The 27,626-nt window shown below is 36.4% G+C and overlaps 1 protein-coding gene across 1 annotated transcript; it reads right to left on the reverse strand.

Annotated features, from left to right (window-relative positions):
• Positions 1 to 1,158: 1,158 nt before the first annotated feature.
• Positions 1,159 to 25,827, reverse strand: NCAPG (non-SMC condensin I complex subunit G). Its single transcript, XM_027457335.3, has 21 exons — positions 25,526 to 25,827; positions 24,808 to 25,017; positions 23,678 to 23,906; positions 22,535 to 22,680; positions 21,542 to 21,626; positions 20,260 to 20,452; positions 18,004 to 18,153; positions 16,001 to 16,141; positions 14,856 to 14,979; positions 13,177 to 13,266; positions 12,864 to 13,043; positions 12,413 to 12,523; positions 10,189 to 10,308; positions 9,175 to 9,411; positions 8,666 to 8,847; positions 5,799 to 5,973; positions 5,246 to 5,407; positions 4,244 to 4,415; positions 2,708 to 2,800; positions 2,183 to 2,258; positions 1,159 to 1,519 (listed from the first exon to the last, which is right to left on the reverse strand). The coding sequence occupies exons 1-21, from the start codon at positions 25,634 to 25,636 to the stop codon at positions 1,393 to 1,395; spliced, it is 3,114 nt and encodes a 1,037-aa protein (XP_027313136.1). The 5' UTR covers positions 25,637 to 25,827; the 3' UTR covers positions 1,159 to 1,392.
• Positions 25,828 to 27,626: the final 1,799 nt, after the last annotated feature.

Consider the following 27,626-nt stretch of genomic DNA (forward strand, 5'->3'; position numbering starts at 1 on the left):
TATGCAAACTTTAAAATAGGATAGTAGTTTGGGCACTACACTTTGGAAATGCTACTTTTCACTTCTGTTGTCCCTAAGCCATTTCAGAGAAATACCAAAGATCATAGCAATATATTGATTTATCTTAAACAGAAGTTCCTTAGAAAGCTGTACTTGACATCAGCAGTTGATATACACATGTTGAGCAATCGACAAGTTTTCTCTGACTGCCTTGGAAATTATCTAAATTATAACACAGAAGGATATGATTGACGGTGTTTCCAAACCAAAACCCTAACATTTCCAGAGTAAATATGCTCAGCCAACAGTGAATATTTGGCACAGTTTGATCTTCTATTGTCTCTGCAAACTTCTGATTTTTCCTTGTCATTAACAAAAAGGTTTTGATCTTCAAAGTTATATACCAATCACAGTTGTCTGCCACTGTAAAGAGATAACATGCAGACCTTAACAAAGTGGTTGTTGGCTTTTTGGGTTTTTGTTCGTTTGTTTTTTTTTTTTTCCTCTTTCCTTATCAGATCTTATTTTGTACCACAAATATTTTTATGCTTTTAGAAAAGCACATCAGTGATTTTATATAACAAGGCCAAAGTCATAGAATCAGAGAATGGTTTGGGTTGGAAGGGACCTTAAAGATCACCCAGTTCCAGCCTCCCTGCTGTGGGCAGGGATACCTCCCACTAGACCAGGTTGCCCAAAGCCCCATCCAGTCTGGCCTTCAGCACTTCCAGGGAGGGAAGTGTCCCCATCTTTCCTGTAGGTCTCCTACAAGGTCAGTAAGAGGCTTCCAGGCTTTGATTTGTAGAATAACAGTTTTACCATATTGACGTCATTTAAAAATAAAACAGACATTTATCTCCAGGAAGCAGAATTCACAATTAAGGTGAAATCTATTTTTTCTAGATAGTCAGCAGGTACTCAGGCCAAGAACGAAAGAAAGAAGGTGCATTAAAAGCAGGTACATTCAAAAGTGCTGCCATCACACACAACCACTCCAGCTCAAACATTCTGTCTGAATAATGTTAAATATAAAAACAACTTTAAAAAAGCATAAGTTGGCAACTGTTAAGTACTTACCACCAATAGCAATTTTCATTTGCAGATAAAAAGCCGCCTTCTTTTTAAAGTAAAATAAATAAAATCACATTTTGTTCAGGCAATATTTTAATGGTTATTTTATTACAAGAATGATGTACTTCACATGGGGAAAATAACCAAAAGCACTTTTTTAAAAAAAGTTCCTTTTTAAAAAAAGTTCCTATAAAAATCTGGAATTATAAAAGATTCAATACTGAAAGAGTTAGATGAGACTAAAAACAAAACAGATCTTACTTTTTCAAGTCTGCTGTTAACTACTAGCATTAGCGAAGGACATTTTCTCTCATTTTGTCTTCATTCATCTGCTTCCCTACACAAAAGGCTTGAAAGATTCATTCTTGTTTTTTCAAGTGCTAATGTTTTTGCTCGTCTTGAAGGCCTTGAACTGGGCACTGGGACTGATTCTGGAATTTCATCATCACTGAAATAGAAAATATTTTAAATTATGACCAGAAAGATTAAGCAAACTAAGAGTTTGTTAATAGAAAATCTTGAAGTCTGTGTATAACAAAATCTTGGTCTTAAAGAGCAAAAGTACTGATTTTGTACTTAGTGGGTTACTTGCTTGAAAAAGACATCACAACTGAAGCATATAAAATTACAGAGATTATATTTTAATCCTGTAAGATCTCAAGAGAAGGAATGTCATGCGTATATTCATTTATCACTCATTTCTAAACGTTTTTTAAATGTAGAAAGACAGGAACAAAAATAGCAGCCAGAAATGTGGTGGGGAAAAAAAAAAAAAAAAAAACAACACAAAGAAGTCAGAATCCTTCACAGAGCAGTTATTAAAACAAAAAGCAATTGAAAGAGCAATGCAACCAAAAACTTATCTTTTGACAGACAGAATGTATGTTAACTGTATGTAGTAAATATACCTGAAAATTAATAATAACATTTGAAGTCTTCAAACCTACTATTACATTTCAAACATATCAGTTTAAAGAAATGCTTTTTCTTAAATATTTACTTTTACATTAGGTTTTGAGAAAGAAAAGTATTCCTTTTCTAGTGAGGAATTAAATTGCTTTGCTGGAACTGCTAGAATCATGCTTTTGAAGGTGGAAAGTAAACAATTTACCTTTCACTACCAGATTTTGCACTTGCACTAGTTTTTCTTCTGCTCACAGACCTCGTTACTGCTGCTTTTCGTTGTCCTAAATATAAACAGAAGTCTTTTTGCATCACATTATTTCTTTTGTTAAACCAGTTTTGTATCTTTTCCTCAGTGTCTGATGTTCCATTGAAACATGTAACATGCAGTCTCCACATTAGATGGAATATTTTGTTTAGACAATACAAACAATAAAAAGCCCATGAGATAATACTTCTCACATAAACATTTGCACATTATTGTAAGTGGCTGTGACCAAATTATCTTGATATTCTGTAGTCACAGGGAGTATTTTTTATTTTTTTCCTTTTAACTCTTCTTGGGAAAGACTAACAGCACAAAAGCCTCCACAAAACAGATGATTTTAATCTTTTAATAACTTTTTAAAAAACAGATTACAAAGACTGAATTGTTTAAACATAGAGAGAGGTTCATAAAAAATTATTTTATTTAAAAGAGATAACATTATAGCCAGAAACATCCAGTGCATACCTCTGCCAGTTTTGTTTCTTGTGGATTTCAATTTTGTAGTAGCTTTACTTTTAGCTTCATTAACTGGAGTATGAAGAGCATCTCTGGTATTTTCTGTTAAAACAGAATAACGCATGCAGAAGTCAATCATCTCTCAACTTATCATATGTACTTTAAAGTACTATCAGTACACTTCGAACATTGGCTATTATATAAAGAGCCATACAATTTTAACTCCACTTTTCTTTAAACTAGAAATGAATTAATAAGACAAGAAAGCAACGTAAAATGTCACTCAGTCATAACACTGTCCCATCATAGGTCAATCATGTATAAACTACTCCTGACAACTATTTAGCCCTCTCTTACTATTTCTGACAATTTTAGGAAGTCTTTTTCTTCAGCAATGTATATTACTGCTAGGAAGTTGTTTGTTTGATTTGTTTTGTTTTTTTTCCTAATGTCAAATCTAGATCTACTTTGCAGCAATTGAAGTACAAAAAGTAAAGGGTTTTGCTCACAGCTATCATTTCCATATTTGAAGAGGTAAATATTGGATTATTAAAAATAAAGCAAATTTATTTAGGTGGCATTGAAAGAGAAAGGAAACAAAGCTTTTCTCCTACTGCTTGCCTAAAGTGCTCAAAATTCTTCTTTCATGAGAAAATCATACCAAAATACTATTGGCTGTTAGCAGAAAATGGTTCAAATAGAAAGTTGCTTTCTCAAGACCAGCTAGCTTCTCTAGCTTCCCATCCAATAAATATTTCAATACAGAAACATAGAACATTAAAAAAAATAATAATTTGACACTTTCAGAAGCAACAGATCAACGCCTTGAAATAATCCACTAGAAAATAAGCTTGTTTTAAAGGGGATATTCTGCTTAAAACAGTTGCATGTCAATATCTTTGATTTATTGTTTCAGGTAAACCTAAACAAGTTTCATCTGATTCCTTTTTTTAGGCTTCCAGCAAAACGTACTCTGCTAAAGCATGTGCTTTAAAACATAAGCTTTTCAGACAGCAGAAAGTCTTCCAGCTACTTTCACAAATAGCAATAAAAAGAAATCTGGCTCCAACATATGAACTAGTAATAAGGAAAGACCAGTGTCAACAGTTTTGGTGCATATCAACTGTACATTGCTATAATACAGTCTGCAAAAAGTACAGGCATGGTAATTCCATAGTCCATTGGAGCCTTGGTGACTCATATTTTAAAGCTGAATTAGTCAATACGATTTAGCAGGCAGATGAGTATGTCAAACAGCTTTAAAAAAAAGCTAATACTTTTGTCAAAAAGAAAGAACTGTAGGCTAAGACTCGAAATATACTGGTTAAACTAGAACAATAAGGAGAATAAGAAATCAGAAAAACTGATCACAAAGCAATAAAAAAGAAAATGCTTAACAAACGTATTAAACGGGATACATTTTTACTAGTTACCTTTTCCACTTGTTTCTTTCAAAAGTAGCTTCATTTAGGAGAGAAAAAGCTAAGACTTATTTTCATACGCTCACTCACTTGTACCTACTGAAATACACCTCTCCTGAATTACCTTCTTCATTTCTAAGGGTGTCTGCAGGTAACGTAGCGCCAGTTTCCTGCGTCCCTTCAGTGAGGCCTGTTTCCTCTGTCTGTTCAGAGTGGCTTTTGCTCGCATTAGCGCCTTTGGTCAGGTTCACCTTGATCTTCTCAATCGCTCTTTGACACAATTTATCTTTCACTTCCTGGGAAGAAACACTTAACATTAAATGCTACTTCATTTTACAACCAAGTTTACACACTAATAGGATTAGTTAAATTTACTCTAAGAACGACAAAAAGTGTCACAAAGTTGATTACTCTAGCTGGAAGGTGAAACACTTTCTCCATCAACACTGGGCACAGAAACTCCAGAAGAATTTTTATTTTAATCTTTTTAACCTGAAAAAGCACTAAAGTTATAGGACCTTTCCAGGTGAGTCCTGGAACATTGCTACTTCTTGATGTTATGCCCAGAGGGATCAGGACTCTCCAACATTTCAGCATAACACCGTCTTCCTCTGTCCCACTCCCAACTTTTATTTTATATTTACCCAGAAAATGGATAAATGTAAAAGCTTTCACATCAGATTTGTAATCCCTTCCTACTTCATCTTAAACCAAGCACCCTTTTCATGTTGCCTAATGATCTTAGGGTTACAATCCAAGTTAAGGCATAAAATTTCAACTGTTAATTATTAATAAGCCATGCAAACTGTGAAAGACAATATTCAATTTTATTTACATTTAAAAACTAAGAACTAACTACACACTGGTTACTATAAGACCTTACAGTTTTGAACTGTATCAGCTTGGACAGTTATTGCTATCTATGGTAGCTGAAATATGAAAATCTGAGCTGAGACTACTGTATAATTTACATAAATAACCTCATCAAAAATTAATTTTTCAAAGACTGGTTAAAAAAATAATTCCAATCACATTGTCATAGTAAGCAGGCACTTCATTTTTAAGCATTTAACCATTTGATAGTAAAATTAAATAAAAAGCAAGAACCATGTTATTTATGCCCTACCTCTAGAATCTCATCAAGCAGAATCAGAAGATTCTCTGTGGAAGAGCTACTGAGTTCTAACATACTTAAAGCTTTTGCATAAATACGAACATCTGGTGCAGTTGGGTCCGTCAAGATTTCATTGCAAATTTTCAGTGCTAAACTATCATGCACTGTGAAGTCCTGTAAAGGAAAGAAATCAATACCTGAAATTTTTCTGAAAATTATTTACCAAAGAATGAAGTCATGCTGGTTTAAGCAGCTAATAACTAACTTTACATAGTAAATATTTTCTAAAAATATAGTATTTTGACAATGTACATTAATGTATTTTTAAAAATGTTTTTCCCTGTACAGGTAATTAAGGATGGTGCAAGTTCCTGCTAGCATTACTTAATTGTAAGAGAGGAGGGGTTGGAGAGAAGGAGAATGAAGCTAAGAGTTTTCATTGCCTGGACTGTCAGTTGCTTAATCCAGACTCTGACAGTAGGAATCTCAGAAGGCCCAACAAGCAGCTAGCAGTTCTTAATCTCTAGACGCAAATACTGCTTTCTTTCAATTTAACCCACTGTACCTGATAGTCTAGGGACTTTTTGACCCGAGGGTTCAGTCCACTTGGTCTGGTCAGGTCCACTAATAGTTCAGAAACATTACTGGTATCTACTTCAGCCAAAGGGGAAGCTGCAGGAGCATTTAACAGCGTTCGCAGAGTTGGAAGGTAAGCTTCTTCAAAGCATTCCTGGTTAGACCTGTTTCAATTGAGTCAAACATTAGTAGCACAAGGAGACAGAATTAAACATTAATTCATCCCTAAATCTTCTCCTCTATGATTAAAGTTTACAGACCCATTACAATATATTTTAGCTGTCAAAGCAGCGGGGGAGCAGCCAACCTTATTAGAGACAGGCAGCAGGATCAAGACAACAAAACGCTTCACAGAACCAACTCCTTTTACATTTCAGCTCATTGTTTTTTCAAGGAAATTTTAGGTACCACTTGTATCTCAAACAGTTTGGAAGTTCATCCTTACCACTAAAAGCCTAACTGATATATACAGATGGATACTCTCTCAAGGGACAGAAATACACTTCCCTATATCTTTATTTTTCTTGTGCTAATTCCTCCTTCCTGCTAGTATTTTTCTTTAGGGGTACATATCTCACTGTAAGAAAAACAATGAAACCTGGCAAAGAAAGGTGGTGATTACCAAGATATTGAAAGAAATACTTGGGTTTTCTTCTCAGAAAAGCTCGCAACTCCTGCCAAGCAAGCTTAAAAATCACATAGATGAACGTGGTTTTGCAGCAAGTTGTCTAAAGGTGTAGTTCCATAAGATAGGTAAAACAAATTAATAGGAAAGTTGCCAAAAATTACAAGGTACTGGTTGGTGAAGCAAAGTTGTGGGGTTTTTTTAAACCTCAAATAATTGTTCACCTCCTATTTAAACCCAACTAACTGGGGAAGAAAGCTAATGAAGTCAATAATGATTTCCAAAAAAAAAAAAAAAATCAGCTTGCTTGCCACTAGGTGCAAGTCAAATGAGCTGACCAAAAGACTTTGTGAGCACTATAACTGGGGCAAGAAAATACAGAAGCAAAAACTCTCCCATTCAGCAGTTTTATGCTTTAAATTGGCTGAAGTACAACTGAAGTATCATTCAGATTATTTCCTGCAAGTTAGAAAAATAAAATAAAGTCTAGTAACATATAGGCACAAGGCAGAACATTTTCCTCTGAGGCTGCCAGGGAAATTATTACTCTTTAATAAACATTCCATGAATAAGAATTGTTCACCAGTTACAGGACCTCGTCCCTGTTACTAACGTGCCATGCCATTCTTCTGATATGACAGAATATTACTTATAAAAGCCAGCAGCAACATTTGTTTACCACACAAAGTTCAAATATTAATTTTAAAAATTAAGCCTCTTGACTGTATCTGATCACAGGGAAAAGTCAGAGCAACATGCAGAAAACAAACAGAATTTAAAAGTTCAGCAATAGATCAGAACCAAAATTAAGCACAAAACCCAGCCAAAACTCACACATTTGCCTTCGTTTTCCTTTTCTGAATGGCAACTTTGCAGACTGCTCTGAATCAGCTGCCACAGTGTAATTAATAGTTCCCTTCTGAAAATACAGTATTGGTAACTGAAGACACTCCATGATTCATCTTAAAATGAACCATTTGTGAGATCCAGAATGCAGGTAATGTTCTGGACAGAAAATTAATGAGGTTTCCTAGTTTAACAGAGATTCTGAATTAGTGAGCCAGACTAAGATTTAGGATTTTTTTTCCTCCATTGATTTTTCTACTTTTTGCTCAAAACATGCAGCCTGCCCCAAAGATCATCTGTGAGGTGCAAAGAATTGTCTTGTTCACAAATAACTTTGAAATACACAGAATTACTCAGGTGGGCCTCAGTGAGACAATCATTAGGATTCATAATAAAGAGAGAGATACATAGGGTCAGAAGACATTCACAGGTCAAAGAGATCACCAGTGGTATTAGCTTATGCTCATTATTCAGTATCAAAGGTATTGGAAGCATACAAAATTAGGTTTTTGTTACCTATTTTCAATAGCACTTAAACAGGGAAAAAACACACTGAAGTAGACTGGTTGCTTTTCCCATCATTCTTCTGATAACAGCAAAAAATACTCAACCTGCCTCTCCTTCCTGACAACCAAGTCCCCTTTGAACTATGCTAACTCTAACTGTGGCAATTTATACACCACAAAAACTTCAATTTGTTTTGGAAAAAATACATAAGGTACCACGTAACATTGCTAAATTAAATCTTAGCCATAAAAAAGAGAGGAGAGAGGAGGCAGAGAAAACCCCACCAAGTTCAGACTGGCAAGAGCTGAAAATTAAGTCAAAAAACACTTTGAGCAAGTAAAAGGACTAGAGAATTATTATTTAAGCTCCTACCCCCTTAGATAAGCCCTTTGCCTCCTCTGTCCAGTATCAAACTAAACAGAAGATTTTGAACCTTCTGTGGATTTTGTTTGGCATATTCTTTGGCTAAGAAAACAAACAAAAAAACAGCCTGTTTCTTTGAGAACTTGCTGGACACTTTATTCTATTTTGAACTATGCCTCATAGCTGCTCTTAAGTGACAGTTCAAAGCCCACCTGTAGTGTTCAACAGCATAAATAAAGTACATCTTTTAAAACTAATCTTTAAATTGAATATCCAGAAGAACTGTTTCACTCAAGCACTCCTAGGAAAGAAAAAAATAGATCACAGAAAAAGAAGGAATTAATGGAAAGTTTTCAGAATGGTCATAGGTTGAGTTTACATACATTCAAAAGTAATATGCACAGGGGTCTGAGCAAGACCATTAGGTCTAATTTGCATTTGTGCAATTTGAAAATGGTTGCTAAAGCTGCTAAGACCAACGTACATTTTCACATAATATTTTACAAAGGCCATACCTATTTGCATAAGCAAATAAAGGGAAGAAAACTCCCAGACAATGCCTAAGCTGAGTATCCTCTTCAGTCACGGGATTATACCACAACAAAACAAGACGAGAAAGAAGTTTGGCACTATTCAGCCTCCCGGAGAACATGAGTTTGGCTATGCCTTCTGCAGCTTCTGTCCTAAGTTCTGAAAACTGAAGAAAAAAATTATCATATACACAGCATACCTACCACAGTGTCAGCATTTTCACTAATACTTTGTAGTAACAGTCTACATCCTATTGCAACTATCAGTTCTCTGCATTCATGTATTTGTACCTGCAGAGAATTCAAAAGTTGGCTTAAAAATAACACTAGTCAGTATCAGTGGAAAACTTATATTGTTTTAGGGCAACTATTCTAACATTAAACCATCCAGTTACACATAATGTAATGTTCAAATGCAACGTAATAGAATGGAAGGCTTTCTGTCAAAATTATTTTAGAACAAAAACAAGGCATATTCTGTAATAATTTCTTACCTCGCTGTCTAAAAAACTAGAAAGAAGCTGTAAGAAGCTCTGAATCGTAGCAGTCTCTTCTTCCTTCTCTGTTGTTTTACTTTCTTCCTCACAATTCTCATTTCCACTTTGTACGTCTTCACTTTGAGACTCATCGTCTGGTCTGGCTTTGAAAGGCTCAATCCCAAAGAGCATCAGCTGATCAAAGACTGCCTTTAAAGCACTAAGCTTTATCTTTATATTATCTACTTGTAAAACCTAGGTTTAATAATGAAAATACATCCATAATGTTACAGCATACCAATATTAAGCATAAGTAGATATTAGCTTTTTTTGCTTCAGCAAGATTATTCCAAGTACTATACAAAATTTCCCAAATTAAACAAAGTTCAGACTCCATGAAGGTATGATATTAAATGAAGCTTAAACTGAGATTTATAGTATTCTGAGAATTTCTCAACTTATCTATGTAATTTCTATTACCAAAAAATAAAAAATAAAATCTGACCAACTTCACTCACAGAGGGCATGCGTGTACCATGCATGTATGAGATGTAACCTTATCGTTCAACTTTTATGCAGACATTGGACAAACAGAATCCTCCCTAAACAATCTATTTTCTAATGAGACATAACTAAAGGCAGATTGAAAACATTTTGCTAGTTTTTCAGGAACTCTAACTTCTGCTGATGGCTCTAGCATCTTGTCTGATGAGAACATGCTATCTCCACACCTTCAAGCCAGGGTTTGAAAAGTAGACATCTGATGCTCAACTGATTGTATAAAAGAACATTTACTACGAAGATAGCATAATTCCAGCATCTCCCATTCCATATATTCCCAATCCAATATTTTTACTCATCAGAAAAATCTACATGAAACTACACTCTCCAGATCCAGATCTTCAGCAAATCAGGAATCATTGCTACTCAAGTAACATGTAGGATAACTTGTAATAGTAAATAAAACTACTCTTGGATCTCTTGGATCCAAGTCACATAAGCCATCAGTCTACTTCCCATCAGAAATTTTACCTGTAACAGCAATGCAAGGTGTTTTCGGGCAAATTCTTTGCTCTGAAGGCCACAACAACCTAAACACAGAACCGCCATGTTTCTCACAGCTGGATGGACATCTGCTATGCCAGGAAGTATCTGGAACCAGTAATATTTAATTTGTAATTGAAATACATAAATTGAAAATAGAAAATCGGCTGCACTGTTTAACTTTTCCTTACCCTGAAACTAGAAATAATGTAGTACATTACAGGATTGGAAATTGGTAAGTACTATATACTCTGTTTATCAAGGCATAAACAGAAACATTCTGAGTATGCTGTCTGAAGTCAGTACTAGAAGAATGGTTCACATGAGCATTGTGCTTTGCATTTGTTTTAATAAACATTTGTTTTCAAACCAAATCAAGTTGACCACTCATTGTGAAATGAAAGACAAACCTACACATTTCTTCATAAGAGACATTAGCATTCTTGCAGAGAAACAATACCCAATTCCAAATTGCAAAATACAGATGTGACTTTCATTTACTTGGAATAGTTTTGAGAAATCAATGGTAAGAATCCACATGAAAGAAAAGAGAGGCTCCATACAGGAAGCATGCTACAATGATGTCATTCTATACTTTGGCATTGATTGAAGAGTTTAAGTTTAAAAAACAACAAATAAAATATACTGAAGCATGTAATATGTGAAAACCCATTAGTAACAACAAAATGAAAGCAGGATCTTGGAGAAAGAAAAGTGGAATAAACAATGAATGTAAAAATTAAAGACCTAATTAAAAAGGGGTCTGTAGGACACATCAAAACTGATTTCTTAGAATACTATTATACATCTGAAAGAAATCAGGTGTGGTTCCACAATATTTAAGCCAATCTAAATTGGTGTTGTAATTTTCTTTCCAGTTTGCATTTTAAGAATGCCCATACTGAGTCAAATCATCTGGCCCATTGCCCTGTTAATAACAAAGATCAAAACCAAATTCCTACAAAGTATTACATAAACAGGCTAAGTAGATTCTTCCCAGGAATTCTTGACGAGGTCCCAGCAATTCGCAGCTGAGACATCAGAGCTGTGAGACTGTTCTATCTACCTAATTTCCGTAATATTTATTTTTATTGAACTTACTCAATATTCCTTAAAATTTATGCAAGAGTTCAGCATGCACGCATCCCGTAACAAAGGATTCCACAGATTACATATTAGGAGAAGAATCAACTCATTTAATTCATTTGTTCTGAGCTTGCTAGTTGCTAGCTTTATGCGGTGAAGTGATCATCCAATCATTCACTTTCTCAGATGTGAACCTAAGTCCTCTTTTTTCCAGGTTAGAAAAAGGTAGCCTATTTAGTCACTCTTCATTCAGAAGCTGTTTTGTAAATTTCCTCACTACCCTTCTCTTGACCATTTCCATTTCAAATATAACCTTTCTAGACAGAGGGGATAAGAATTGCCTTTAGTATTCCGATGGTGTACCACCTGTTCATACAGCGGCACATTGCTTTTTTCCCCACTTTGTTCTCTATTACCCGCACAGGAAAGAGTTCATATCTTCTTGAAGCTGCACACTCAGCAATAGCTAACATTCTATGTTATTTAGGAACATTTGTCCTAAAATCCACACTCCTCACAACTAAAACTAAGTACATTTTGCAGACTGTAAAAGGCCCACCATGCGACTGCATTCATTATTCAGTACAGAAATGTTTTGCTCTTCAAAGGTACCAAGAAAACAGAGGCACAAATGCTCTACAATAAAACAACTTTGTACCAGGCAGGGATGAAAGAAAAGTCTACAAGGGCTCCAGCCTCTTTCCGATGAAGTGCTTTTGACTAGCTCCAAACAAAGGTACCTTGGAGTTCTTTATTAAAGATGTCATACCTTCAGCTAATAGAAAATTCAAGTAATTGAAGTACAAACAAAGGCAGTAAACAGATGCTTAAGCAGCACACTAGAACTCAGCACTGTCCAACACTGTCAAACATTAGTCAGCTATTTACCATATTCCCATTTTATTTTAGTAACTCTGCTGCATCCAGTTCTGATGTAGATTCTGAGCTCAGAACAGCATATCTGGACTGCAACTCCAAGACACCTGGTTTTGGTAAGGCTTAAAGGCATCACACTAAGGTACAGCACAACTCTAAAACAATCACGAACCATCCTGCTAGCACCTAAGTGCCAACTGTGACATACCTATTTTTATTATCATATAAAGCAGTATTTATTATTACCTACCAAAGATTCAATTAGTTCGTTAATGGTTGGACCAATTCCTTTAGAAAGGGATATCATCTTCAGAAGCTCACAACACATCAACAAACACTTCAACAGTGTTTCAGGATCATTCTTCAAGGTGAGTCAGGAAAAAAGAAAAAGGTCATTATTACAAATGGTGTCTGTGATGAGGAGAACAGGGACATTAATCATGATTATTTGCTACCCAAACAAACATTTCCTGTCCACTACACATGATTGGCAAGATAATTAATCAAAATTAATCTGTAAGCAATGATGAAAAGAATCAGTTTCATGTTTTCAGTTGGTTATATTAGTAAATACAGCAAAAGCAAAATTCTTTTAGAATTCTTCAGTCATCCAAGGACAAAAAAGAAGCTTACTGTAATCCATTTTGAATAGACATCAAAACACAATTAGCATTTGGTAATACAGGAAGGGAAAAAGAAACCTTTTCCACACGCATTTCTTTAATTTCAGGTTCCTCTGCTTCTTGTATCAGATTGGCTTTTGTGTGTTCCAACTCAGTTATTTTCTCTTTTAATACAGATGCTGTACTAAAATCCTGAAGAGAAATGCATTCTTCCAAAGCTGCTTTTGCTTCAAAAAGTTTCACTTTTATTTCAGCCAACTGAAATATAAAGTACAAGGAAAACATGGCAATATTATAACTTATGTTATATCAGCCAACATTAGTCAATAATGCACATTTACATAGAACTCTTATTTGATAGAGTAAAAAATATTTTTCTTCATTTCCCTACCTTAACCTGTCGCTTTCTTATTTCAGAAGCTTCAAGAGGCTGTTCAACAGAAACAATCGGCTCACGAACCTCTGAGATGATTTCTGCGACCTGTTGTTACAATCAGAATATTAGTGCAAGTAACTTCAGCTTAGATGTCAGATCCGATGCATTTAATTTTTACAAACTTAAGATACCATGCTTCTGAAACTTCTGTGCAGTTTTCCTTAGCTGTTAAGTCACTGCAATAGGACTTATTTGACTGCTATTCAATGACAAGGAGCCTAACCATTAAAGTCCAGTGTTTTCCACTGTTAGGCAAGTATTTAGTATGTTGAGTGTTTTCTACTATCAGCTAAGTAAACAAGAAGATAGAAGACTGCATATCCTTTAAGTTATGAATTTCTATGCAGACAATTCACAGGCACTGCCTCCTCTAGGTTTGAGCACACATTTCAAAAAGAAAGACTAGTAACAGGAGTAAGGGTTTGTTTTTCTGTTAGTATGTTTTTAAATCTTACTATTTCAGTCAAAATACAGCTAACACTATCATTTAAAGGTCTATAAACCACCACATTTTTTTAATATATATATATATAAGCATATATATATAAATATAGTATATATATTTAAATACAGTACATATATATTTTATTTATATATATACTATATAATATAGTGTGTGTGTGTATATAGTATATATATAAATATAGTCTATATTTTTATATATATAATATATATATAAATATATATATATAAAAGGAGCAATATAAGTAATTGAATTCCAAGCCAAATATATGCATAAAACTGGAAGCAGAACTAGTCTGAGGGTTTTTCAGTTGATTAGAGGTTTCTTTAAGGTGAGGCACACTATGTTAATAAAAAATTAGATGAAATATAAGGAAAACTAAGGAGTGCGATGAGGACAGTCTTAATTTGATTTGCCTTGTATCAGATTGCCTCAGTTTAACTTCTGTTTAACTCAGTTAGTTTTAGCTTTATCCAATAAACAGAATGTATTGAATCAGTGCATTTCACCAGCACATTAGAAAAGCATACATTCTCTGTTATTATCATAGCTCTAAAATTACTATGGCTCTCCCAACATAATCAGGGAACAAACCTATACCCTAGCTTTACCCACTAGACTGAGGCTTTCCAGAAGTGGTCTCTGTTCATAAAGTCATTTAAAGTATTTGAGCAAAACCAAGAGTCCATGTTTCAGGAGTCAAGTTGAAATAATTATGCTGCATATAGGGACTCTGCTATATAAAATATTTTTCTTACAAGGATTTTTAGAACTGCTCTCAGCTGAGAAGAGGGAAGAAAAAATCTGAAGTCTGGAAACACATACTATCCTTATTTTGAATGTTCTAGTCAAAACCAGTTGGATCTAGTATGGCAAAGGATTTTGAAACAGGCTGTTGAAGTGTAATACTTTCCTAATTTGAGGATTACGTTTACAAAATCAGCCAAATACTCTCAAGACAGAGCTCTTCATATCTTCATGAGCACAAAATGCAGCAATGCCAAGAAAAAAAAAAAAAGGCGGAGGCTGGTATGGCAGGGAAGAACATAAATATGTTTCCAAACTAAAAATATTTTAATTCCTGATATTTCATTTACAAAAATTTATAAATGCTGTTTGATGCACAGAGAAAGCAGAGCCCAGAGAACAATGAGCCTTTGGAATTACTTACAATTTGAATCCTTCTGTCATCATCCTTAATGATACTAAGTAATCTTTCCACAAGCAGAGGCACAAGGGCTGTTGAAGTGGCAGGCAGAATGAGAATCTTTTGTAAAACAAGTAACAGATGCTTTCTGCATTAAAGAGAAGAATAAAAATAAATCTATTCGCTTATTCAAGAAAACTGAAGATATTTAAGAGCTATTATTTTACCTACTTTGAGTTAGTGTTATGAATATATTAAAAGAGAAGCTTATCTATACAACTATTTAATTGCTGAATGTGCTTTTGTAATTAGTAGTATTTATCCTCTCCCAATTTCACCTGATACCTCTCAATTAGAAAATGCTGTTGTTTTTTTTGTTTGTTTGTTTGTTTTTTAAATCAGTTCTGACTATTGTTGAAAGAAAGACCATTCCAGTAAAAAACAGTGAAAGCATTAATAGTATGGAATGCTTCCACAGAAATTATCTGGCTGGAAACTTAGAAGAAAAAAAAGAATAAAAATTAAACTATCCTGACAGTCAGGCATTACACAGAATGAATTCCACTGAGAGTATAAGATTGTTACCATGTTTGTACTATCACAATTTCTATTTTTCTGAAAACATATGTGATGGTATGAACTTTCAAATTTATTCCTTTACTATTTCACATGCAGAGGCCATTCAAACTATAAGATCATCATCTAACTACCTCAGCTAACAGTCCAATTCAGCTTGACATCTAAAACATCTGTACCTTTCTAGGCTTTAGCAAACGGGGCTTAAAACTCAAGAAACTCACAGGCTACCTACTACAAGTCATCTGTAAGACTATGATCCATTTATGTCCTCTTTTTTTTGATATACTAAATTCCAAATGAACAGACTTGTAACTTCATAATCTCAAGAACATGTTACAAAAACAACCAATTTTGGTCTCCCCGGACAATGTTATATATGCATTAAACCTCATTTTTCCATAAAAGCAAGCATGCAGTACTTCGCACCCTTTGGGTAACAATTCCATTAAAGAGACAGTGCCTTTTTTTCCCAACTATCAGAGAACCATATTTTGTCTATTTGATGAGGTCATTTTCCCAACAGAGACTTTATGCCTGTCCACAGGCATGTGTCATAAGCCTAACAACACAGATTTTCTATTTAAATTTACCTTCCTCCCTCTTCAGTGGTATCCATGCAGCCTATAATATGAATCAGTTGCTGGCCTATAAATTCTTTTGTCATCAGGTTTTCGAAACAAGTGAAGTCTTCTTTTTGTTCTTCACTAAGAACTGGCATACTTTGAATGTAACTGAATAGAAGCAGAACAGATAAATTACTTCAGAATCACTGTTGGAATGAAAAAACACATCACAAATACATGTTCAGAAATGTTACACTGCCTACAAGAAAAAAAAAATCACTAAAATATATATCTTTTAAATTATGTATCTGAGCAAGTATGCCAACACAGAACAACAATCTGTTGTCAGATGCACAGAGCCACACAGCACAGAAAGTGTAATCACTGTCTTGTTTATTCATTTTCCTACAGTCACTGTTCTTTAAATTTTATCTCTTAAGTTGAGCGTGTAAGCTCAGAAAATCCATCCTGAAGCGTATGACAATTGTCATATAGTGTATGACATTCGATGCTGGATATAATGTAATACATAAAAAACAAATTTGAGCTTTGAAAAATATGCTTGTTTTTACAGATGCTTTGTTCTGCATATACTTTTCAGCAACAGCTAAGTTTAGTGATTTTTTTTTTTAATTCTTCAGAATTAGGAAAAAAGCTTAGCACATAGCTACTATTTAAGACCAGCTGAAATTACAACACAGGGCAGTTGCTGATCATTTAAAAGTAGTGTAATTTGCAACAGATAATAATGAAATACTTAAGCAAAGCATACAATCCTGTATTTGTTCTTACGTGTCAGTGACTTGCAGTTTCTTGCTCCTCCTGATGCTTTCACAGTGCAAATAAATTAAAGACTTCACCAGAACTATAAATCTTAATTGAAACAACTGTTGGCACTACTCAATGAACAGTTTAACAGTTGATACTACAACCAAGTACCAGCAAACCTAATAAATCTTCCTCAGTCTCTTCCTTAAAGGGAGTAAGATTAGATGGAACAAGCTTTTTTGTTTGTTTGGAGAGCAAATGTTTTGTGAACACTTATGAACTAGAAAACTTTTACGCTCCAGAACCCCTTCCACATTTCTATATTAAAGAAGCACAGGCACTTTATACAGTAAGTGTTTATGAAAGACATTAGCACATTCAATGTGGAAAAGTAACAATGATTCATAGGAGTACTATTAGCATATTACCACCCTACTGAAGAGAGAAGAGAATATGCATTATTAAATTGGAAACATCTATCAAAGTACTACATTCTTCAGCAGAACTGATTTATAATTGCTTTTGGAACCTTCACTCTACATTTTACAAGTGTAATACCTCAGTTAAAATTTCTCAGCATTCTCCACACTCATGAAATTTGAGCAGAGCTTATTAAGACTGAAAACTTTTCTAGATGAGTATCCCACTGAGACAGTAAAATTTCCTTTCTTCACTTAGGTAGACGATTGACTTCTCAAAATATCCACAGTTGCTCCTTTGTTAAATTTGTAATTGGCTCGTTCACTGCCTTAAAACTTAAGTTCTCGGGAAACATGGCTGCTTGAGCAGGGAGTCAGAAGAGAATGGACTTTTGGTTTCAAAAACACTTCTGGGGAGAGTAACCAGATTTTTGTTTATTTTCACAAGTTACTGCAACGAACAATGTGTCAGTTTCTGCAAGCTCTTTGCCACACATACAGCAACCTACATACTAACTGATGGACAAAAGAATAGCTGCTTATTACAGAACAATCATTCTATTAGCTTTAATGACAAAGAATTATATGCAATCAATTTAGAAGTCCATCTTGCTCATAATTATTAAGTAATGAGAAAACCATTTTGAAATACTCTACTTTTTACAGTTTTTGTCTAAAAGAAGTAAGTCCTCTCAGAAAAATCTTTTTAAAAATCCCCAAAATGACTGTTCAAAAAGAATTTTTGTTTTGGAGGAAGCCTGAGGAGTTGAAGCACTCAATGTTCTCTTTTTTAAAAATATCTATTTTTTGTGGAATGCAAGAAAGATTTAAAATGTAACATACCTTAATAAATAATCTGCATATACTGCCGTTTCTGGCAATATCTGTTCTAGCAAATCGTCACCTTCTTCAGCTTTTGATTTCAGATGTTCACAAAGACATCTCCAATATAACACATTCTCAGCTGTTAAGTCTTCCAATGGAATCACTTTTCTTAACAATAAAATAAATAAATGCAGAGAGAGAAATAAAATACGGCCAAAGACAATAAATGCAAAGAAACTGACAATTTCCTAAGCAGAAAATAAAACCCTGTCAGAGATGCTCTCTATAGAAGTACTTATAGACAGACAAAAATAACTTCTTCCATAAATAAGGACAAAGAACAACTTGAACCTCTGACTGCATTGAACTTTTTAGCGTTTTAGATTGATGCTGTTCACATTCAGTATTTTAAATCAAGGTTTTCTGTTTGCAGACAAACTCCGCTCAGCCCTTCAGATCTCCAAAAGCAGACACCTAGGTCTAACTAACTCCATGAAGCATTGCTATGTCTCTGCAATTCTGGAAAACTAAGCCCCATTAAACTCCAGAAATGCAATAACTGCACTAATTTTCAGCTTATCTTTGTGAATTGTTTATTCTGTTCTTAACAAAAGATTTTCATAAAACATTCCTGTAGCAATTATAGTATGTCAAACACAAAAAGTAATTAACTGCTTCTCAACATCCTCTGCAAGTTTATCCTCAGTTTATCACTCATAAGAATGGCACTACTTTTCCACTATAAGCTAAGCAAGTGTTATTTGTATTCAGAAGCAGAAAATTAAATTGTACATTGATTCTACCTCACTATGATGCAGCATATCACTGTCAGTGGCACTTCAGCATTTATCATTCACTAGAATCCCACTTTATTTGCAGTCTATCAGTAAAAATGTTGTTTTCCCTTTAGGTTTCTCACCCCACCTACCCCCCCCAAACAAAAAGCACACAACACAAACAAAACCACCTTGGCAATATGTGGATGAAACTTCAAGCTGTAGTCAAAGGCATGATGCAAGAACTTGCCAAACATTTTGCATAAATCAAGTAACCTCATTAAAAGCCGAATAATTTCACTGCTTCTCAAAAGGTCATTAGTCCAACAGATCTATTTCTTCAAGATACTTTCCTTTAGAAAGGAAGCATTGTTTTGTGGAGGTTCAAAGTCAGACTGAGAAGTCCATAACTATATATATTTTTCTTTTAAACTTCTTAAGATATTATAGTATATATTATATTGGAAATATGCCAATAACTTCCTGTAAGGAAGTTATTTCCCCCGTTATTGGGGCTACTTAAAGAGACAGACCTGCATCTGTAGCTTTGGGGTACAATGCATCTAGCATCTACTGATTTCAAAATATTGGTCATAAGCTACTACAACAGAATGTGAGACACTTCACATGATGGTATTACACTTTTTTCCCCCAAAAACACAGAATAAGTTTTTGTTAACACTTTTTGATCAGGGACACATCATTTACCACCTAAGATTTCTAACACTGTTAATAACCATACCACTCTGGTTTCTTCAATTAACTCGAGCCATTTCTTCTCATACCATTGTGCTCCCCATAGTAATTTCCCTATAGTTTTCAATTCATTTTTTCCCCTTTCATTTTATCTTTATGGCTCTTAATATTTATCAAGACATCTTCGTTGCAGCTTAGGAGCTCACAAAGTCAAATTGTACTAAAAGTAAACATAGGAAACCAAGCCTCAAAGCTCTGTTAAGCTCTGGTAGTACAACTGAAATACTCTCAAAAGAAGGCTGAAAAAAGATCAGTAACTGTATTCTGATGGATTTTCCAACCGCTACACAGGTAATGGTAGCAGCCACAGACTGTGCTGCCCCTAGGCCAGCAAAAAAAGAACAGAAGGAAGCCAAGGAGGACTAGAGAGAGAGAGGGGGGGGGGAGGGGGGGCTCTTCAATACCACAGATTAAGAGAATAAATTACAATTTTGTAGGTGTAAACTGAAGTATTGCCTTTAAGCTGTACAGACAGCACAGGGAAGTAAAAGAAAATAAGAATTAGTAAGTCCTATCGCTCGTAGTAGAAATTGCTTTGTTGATGAATTTACTCCCCTCTTGAACTCAACCTAGTTTAAACACTTAAGGACACAAACACCAGGGATACATCATAACTTACACTACAGTATCAGTCTCCTTATAACAGGCAATAGTTATTCTGTTCCCCATTCAGATATAACCTTTAATATTTTTCTTATATACAATATGTATCTTTCAAGATCAAGAAAACCAATCTGCATACCTGCTGTCAAGATTTTTACAGTTCTGAACGTTGTCATTAAGTGGAATTAATGAAAACACAGCATTCAGTACTAGAATGGCCACTTCTGGGCAGTTTTCCACATCCAGTCGATGAAGCAATTCTAATACATCCCCTTCAGTAAACTGTAACCAGGCTTGAAGCAATTTCTTCTTCATTACTTCCTTAACAGCATCTAATAATATAAGAATTTAAACAATTTAAAATAGGTGTAGCTCAATGTAGCATAAGAGATCACTCAGCTGATCCTCTCCACCATTGCTATCAAGAACATGATACGACGTCAGGCTAGCCAGGAGGAAAGGTAACTCAGAACACATGCACATGTGATGCTCCTTTAAAAGCTCTGGTTACCAGTGACCATAGTACTTGTCCGGTTCTCCAGGGGCATACGCACTTAGGCCACACCTCTCAAAATTCCCAGGCAGCATATTACTACACAAGGAAAATTCTCAGAGTAAATTCCAACAGGTCTTAGTACAGGCCTCCCAAACAAAATACCTGTATAACACAGTAACACTCAGTAAACTGTGAAACTGATGTGTATAATTACTACTGTTGCAAAAAAAAAAAGTCACTTTCTACCTAGGCAGGTCTAATTCTCTGCCAGACATTATGACCTTTTGATGTTTTGGCAACAACAGTACACTCAATTGTGGGCATGTTCTGAATGGCTCTTTATATAAAAATGATACAGCACTGAAGACATCAACACAAATAAAGCTGCTTCATGATGAAACGAATGAAGGTCAATCAAAAAAGCAAGAAGTAATATTCAAGATAGTTAAATGACATATGGAGAAAATTTCTGAACTTACATTGCAAACATTTTAAAACAATTTCAAAAAGATATTAGTTACATTTAAGTTCTTTAATATACATAGTGGTCAAAGACTTACGTAATGAAGCATCTTTGTTTCAAAATACACTTAATTACATTTTTTCCACTCCTGTGTTTAATTACATTGTGGAGTGTTCTTTTGTTTCTTTCAATTTTTATAGTATTCAGTCGTACTTTAGAGCTCAGCAGCTTTCAGGTTTTTGCAAAATGCAATCCTTTTCTGTTTTATCCACTATCAGAAGACTGGAAACCAAAAAGCTGTAAAGTAGAATTTCTTGCGCTTAAACATTTCCTGACATCTCACGGCTCCCTTTGAGCTCCTTATTACTGTCATGACAGCTTCCACATAAATGAACCCCACTACATCAGAAAGTATTCTGTCAAACATTTGTATTAATATATTTAAAAAGGATGATCTCTTACCAGATCTGTCATTAAGTCCTTGTTGCAACAACTTTACTCTCTGTGCTATTGAGAGAGCTCTCACGTGAACTTTTTCTGCCAAAACCTTAAAAAAACACATATTAAAATACATTTATACAAATTTTAATAACTGAATTCATGAGCTACCCATGGGTCTAAACTCTCAGATTTATCCATCCACAGAATATGCAAGGCAGTAAAAGCCTGCAATGCAATTGTGACAATAAGCTAGTAAACAGATTCTAGTTCATGGAAGAAAATATATAATGCAGTTAACAAATAGCTCAGAAGCTTGGCTACTCAGCTCATGTGCGACACCTGGATATGAAGACAGGTCCAAGAGCACTTAATACCACCAATGAAATAACTGCAGTATGTATTTTTCTTAAAGGCCACTAAAGGAGAAACAATCTAAGTTAAGCAAGAATGGATTAGGTTGCATGTGAAAAAAATTAAAATTTTGTTAGACCTTGTCCTACAATTTCTAAGGTGCCTGACCAAAAAATGTACATGTCATATATATATGTATATATATATATATATATGTATGTGTGGGGTATGTATATGACAGCATACATTCTTGCCATTTACCTCTACTTGTAAACACAGGTAACACAGAGTCATTGGGATACCAAAAAATGAAGTATTTTACACTAGCACTGCTGTGTTTCTCACTTCAATTACCTATTACATAACAACAGAAGAAAAATTGCTTTGCAAACATCCCAACATGTATGTAGTAAATAGCAGACTATGAATAATGTACTTTTTACTTTCTGATCCTAAAGAGCCAAGTTCTATCAGAAATGTAATTTTTATCACGCAAGTTCCTGAAAACTTGTATTTAATCAGTATTCTCTCCCCCGCCCCTTTCTGGTAAGTGAAAATGAATTATTTAACTGGTATTACCATTTAACCAGTGAAACATGATAAAAGATTTAAAGCCTTTCCCTAAGCCAGTGTTTGAAATTAATTATAATTGATGCAATTTACCTCATATGCCAGCTTTCTGACAGCTTCCTTTACATCCATAGTGCGGCCTACAATTTTTGGCAAAGTCCTTGCTGATGGAGCAATACATGACAGTACTGCACGTCTCACTTCTGAATTTGAATCATTTTCAAGCAATGTGTTGTAAACTGAAAGTTAAATAGTAATAAGTTTTTGTAAGAGACTTAAGAATTCACATTACAGACAAACAGAACATACTTTAGAAAAAGGAGCAGGTGTTGTTAAATTCCTTCAGGTATATATCTCTTTCAATACTTTTGGTTATATTCTCACCCCTTCTTCTGGCAAAAAGTTAAAAGCAACAAAAAAATTTAAGTCACAGAACACTTGAACTCTCCTTCTTGCTCTGGGACTGTTTTGATTCACTATGAAATTTATACATTCATAAGAAAGAAACTTAAACAAAACATTTATAAAACAATTTCAAAGAAGGTACTTTAACAACAAAAAGAACCCAGCTAACTAACATACTCTAACTTTAAAAATCTACAGTCCACCTACCATAGCGCTGACCCTGGAGGTAGGTCTAATCAAGAATCATACCGTCCAGAAAAGAAATCCACAAACGGCACAAAAACAGCATAAAGAAATCTGGGTTCTAGAGGTACTAACCTCTTAAAAAAAACGATTCACGAGCAAGATGACTCTTCTCAACAGGAGTCAGGGGCTAAACATACTTAAGTCAACAATCCCAATAACCACTTTGCCTCTCTGATATAGCTGACTGCCATCATTTGGACAAAAATCAGCTATTCTATTACCATTTCTAATCCTCTAGGTGTTTTCATACAAATTCAGGTCAACTAATAGTCAACAGCAGACTCAGAGGGTCTGAACAGAGCAAGAACACATTGTATCTTCATCCCAACTTGCAACACACACCATTACCTTTCCTATCCCACAAAAACCACAAAGTTCATAGAACAGCCTGAGCCCACTGTGATTTACACCCCAACTCTTGTAAATACAGCCTCCACTCACAAGGATCCACTATTTACTAACAATTGCATGAAGAATACCTCTAAGAATGGCTTACTCGATGTTTCAAAAAAAAGTTTTAAAGTAAATTAATGTAAATCAACAAGTGTTCTTCGTAAACAAAAGAAAATAAACAATACTACTTACTATTAACAACAGGACAGTTTTCATCCTTAGGGTCTTGAAGTCTCGATAGGGCCAAGACAGCTTGAATTCTCACATTCGAAAACTTATCTTTAAGTCTAATCATCATAGCTTCATTAATTTTATCAAATAAATCATCGTCAATCTGAGCATTCTCTGGCATACTTCCCAAAAGCTTATTAACAAGCTGGCATGTTCGAAACCTAACTGCATGGCTGTTTGCATTGTGAGACTAGGGGGAAATGGAGCAGAGTGGGGAGGGAGAAAAACACAAGAAAGTATACTTATAACCACATTTCTTACATTTCCATCACAAGGTTATTAATATAAGAATGTAACATTCTATGTATAACGTTAAATATGCATTTCTATGTTTCAAAAAACCCTTCCTATTTTAATAAGATTAAAAAAAATTCAGAGCACAGAAAAACATTTATGGCCCACCACATGTAACAACAGTATTTTACATAACTAGCAATGCCTCCACAAAGGAAGAAACATGCTCACCACTCAGTGTAAACTCCACTACACAAGCTAACTTAATCCTCTGTCTCCATAAAACATTAAAAGAAAAAGAAAACAGTAACAACAACTACTGATGTTAGCATTACCAATTTTTCTGTGTCAAAACAATAGCTTAAAAATTAACTCTATTTCTGCTTTCATGCTATTGGAACTGGTGGTCTTCTTTCTACGTATAACTCTTGCAATAAGCAGAGATTAATAATACCTGTGCCGCTCACACCTATGTGAAAAATCTTGTGATATTTTTACTTGTCAGTGAAGCAATATAAATTAATTTCACACTTATAAATGCGCCCACAGTAAAGCCTTTAATTACACACCTGACTGCCAAATAAGAAAACAACCCGTATTTTCCCAGAGGGTTAACTTTTAAGATCTGTTTTGCAGGGGGGAGTAATGGGGGGTGGGCAGTTTGGTGTTTTTCCAACCCCTTTTTTTTTGTATAGTGCGTGTACATGCTTTTGTTTTGTAAATCATAAAGCACTAGCCTTTCCTTTCTTTCACTTTGAAGTTTCCACTTTGTAGATAACGCCATAAGCATGAGCAAATTTTCCTCACCGTGTACAGTTTCAATCTGTCATGTTAGAGATATAATAGTATTACTGTACCTCAAGCAGAAAGTTAAACACATAATTCAGAAGCAAGTTATCATCTTCTCTTTCCTCGCTACTCTCCCCTTCCTCCAGTTGATAAAAGGAAGTAACAAATTTAGCCACAAAATTGATCAGCTGCTCCACCGCTGGCTCCCGTTTGTAGATTATCATAGCATACTTAAGGAAGTGAATGAATTTTTCATGGAAGTCTGCCTTATCTTCCAACTGAAAAAAAAAAAAAAACAAAAAAAATCAAACCTCAGTGAGCGGTAACTACCAGGCTCATCCTTCAAAAGCAGCCTTTAAAATACGGTTTTATAATCGGCGCCGTTCGTTTAAATGCTTAAAGCGCTGACGGCAGCGGTTCGGGTATAACAACACGGGTTATTTCAGGTGGTTTAGCAGCCCCAGTGTCGGTTTGTTTCCACGCAAGGTTCCGTCCCGGAGCTGCCGGTCACTTGCTGCAGTGTCGGGACCCCGCCGGCCACCCTGTGTCCCTGTCACCCGCTGTCACCCCGCCTGCTTCCCCGCTCCCCGAGCGCCTTCGGGCCCCTTTTTCCCCTCTCGGCTCGGAGATTCACGCCCCAAATGGGCTCCCTACAGCAGCCTTGCGTGTCCTGGCTCATCCTTAACCGCAGGGCTCCTCTGCGGCACGCTGAGGAGAGACAAGGCTGGAGTGGCCCCCCCAGGGCACCCCTCCACCAGTTCTTCCTCCTCAATTCAACCTTCCTACCTGGTTGTAGGCGCTCCTCAAAGCCACGACGAGCTTGGCATGGTTTTGGTGCGGCTTCTGCGCCAGCCGAAAGGCTTCCTTCACTTCCAAAGGCTTCTTCGCCACTCCCATGGCTGCGGCCCCTGCCCAGATCTCCCCTCACGGTTTCTACCCCAGGCTCCCCACGGAGCGGGGAGGCGGCAGGAGGGCACCGCAGGCTCCCCTCAGGCTCCCCTCAGGCTCCCCTCAGGCTCCCCTCAGCGCTCGCCGGTGCCGCGCGCGCTCCCCGCCAACGGCCCCCAGCTTCAAAATCGGCGCGAGCGCCACCGCCCGCTCTCGCGAGAAAAGGCGGCGGCGCGTGCACGGCTCCGCGCGCGTGCTCGCCTCCGAGCACGCGCGCCCTGAGGGGCGGGGCGCCGGTAAATTGGGGGGGGGGTGGGGCGCTGCGCGTCGCCGCGCCTCTGCCGGGCGGGCCAATGGCGGGCGGGGAAATGGCAGGCGGGGCCGTGCCTCAACCCGTGTGCCGCCATCTTGTGGGGAGCGTGGAGCTGCGTGGGGGCGGTACTCGCGTACAGAAAAGGTTTAGAAATCAGCTGAGGCCAAGGGCAGGCGGAGGGAGGAGGTGGAGACGTTTGGTGGGGGAGTGACCGCTTGGGGTCGTGGCCAGGTTGGAGGGTTTAGGATTTTCTCGTTTTAGGAAGGCGTGAGGTGAGCTCTATGCCTGTGCTGGTACACGATTTGTGACTTTGTGACTGTTCTATAGCAAGGGCCAATAAAAGCTGAAATTAAAAGGATGATGGGTGATCTATGAGGTATAGAGCTACTGGAGTGAATCCAGAGGAGGGCAATGGAAGTGATGAGGGGACCTGAGCACCTGTCTGCGAGGACAGGCTGTGAGAACTGGGCATGTTCAGGCTGGAAAAAAGACAGGGGAGACTTCATCAACGTGTATAAATATCTGAGGGGAGGGTGTCAAGAAGATAGAACCAGGCTCTTTTCAGTTGAGCCCAGTGACAGGACATAGAGGCAAAAGGCACAAATTGAAGTGTAGGAGGTTCTGGCTGAATATGAGGGGGCAGTTTGTTTCTGTGAGGGTGACTGGAACAGGTCATCCAGGGAGGTTGTGGTGTCTCTTTCTCTGGAGATACTGAAAACCCACCTGGATGTCGTCCTGTGCAGTGTGCCATTGGTGATCCTGCTTGGCCCAGGGGTTAAACTAGATCTCTTCAGAGATCCCTTCTGACCTCACCATATCTGATTTTGTTATCTTGGGAGTATGGACACACTAAGAGCTGAGATGAATGTTTAGTTTTAGTGGTATACATATATGCAAATAGCTGAATATGTCTGCCAAACTCTGGCACTGCCCACAGCACTCTGCCAAAGTCCTCTCCAGATAAAATCACCCAGAAAGATGGGTATAGCTGCATTTTTCTCATTGGGAGCCTTAGACCAAAGCAAGGGGGGTAGCAAGCCAAGCTCTGCCTGTGTCTAAAAGTAATAAAAACCCTTTCTTACTGAAACATCTCTGTTTTGTGTCATTTGTAAGGGGGCGGAAATTACAAGAGTAGTAGCTGCCTTGTTGAAAAGAGTATTTGTGTTCTTCCAGATTGCATCTTTTACTAGTGTAAATTTTCCCCTGCATTTTCAAGCATAAACCTACTGTATCCTTTGAAGTAAGAATAAATTCTGTATCTCATTAAGAAGGGAAAGGTTAAATAAGCTGAAACTCCAGAGTCTTGGTTACAGAACATGCTGTGAGAGGGGGGGATACTTTACAAGAAGCAAGGTACAGTGGATGATGAGTCGGGTGGAAACATTCTGAGCACTTACTAATTAGAGACAACATTCAAAAATGTGGACATAAGTAGTTCACTGTGGGCCCTAGGAACTTAGGGTAGTTCATCTGTGTTAAGGCTTATAAAAACATGTCTAATAACCTCAAGTGACAGTAGTTATTTAGTAAGGATAGGTGACATACCATTAAGAGTGAAAGCGGGTCAAATAGGCAGAAACCATCCTGAAGAAGTATTGGTTTTGTGTTTGTGTGTTTTGTTTTGTTTTCTGAGAAAAAAAATAGATGAACACTAGGGGGCAGTATTGCTTCATATCTGAATCGTCA

This window comes from Anas platyrhynchos, chromosome 4, assembly GCF_047663525.1.
Source record: "Anas platyrhynchos isolate ZD024472 breed Pekin duck chromosome 4, IASCAAS_PekinDuck_T2T, whole genome shotgun sequence".
Classification (NCBI taxonomy): Eukaryota; Metazoa; Chordata; class Aves; order Anseriformes; family Anatidae; genus Anas; species Anas platyrhynchos.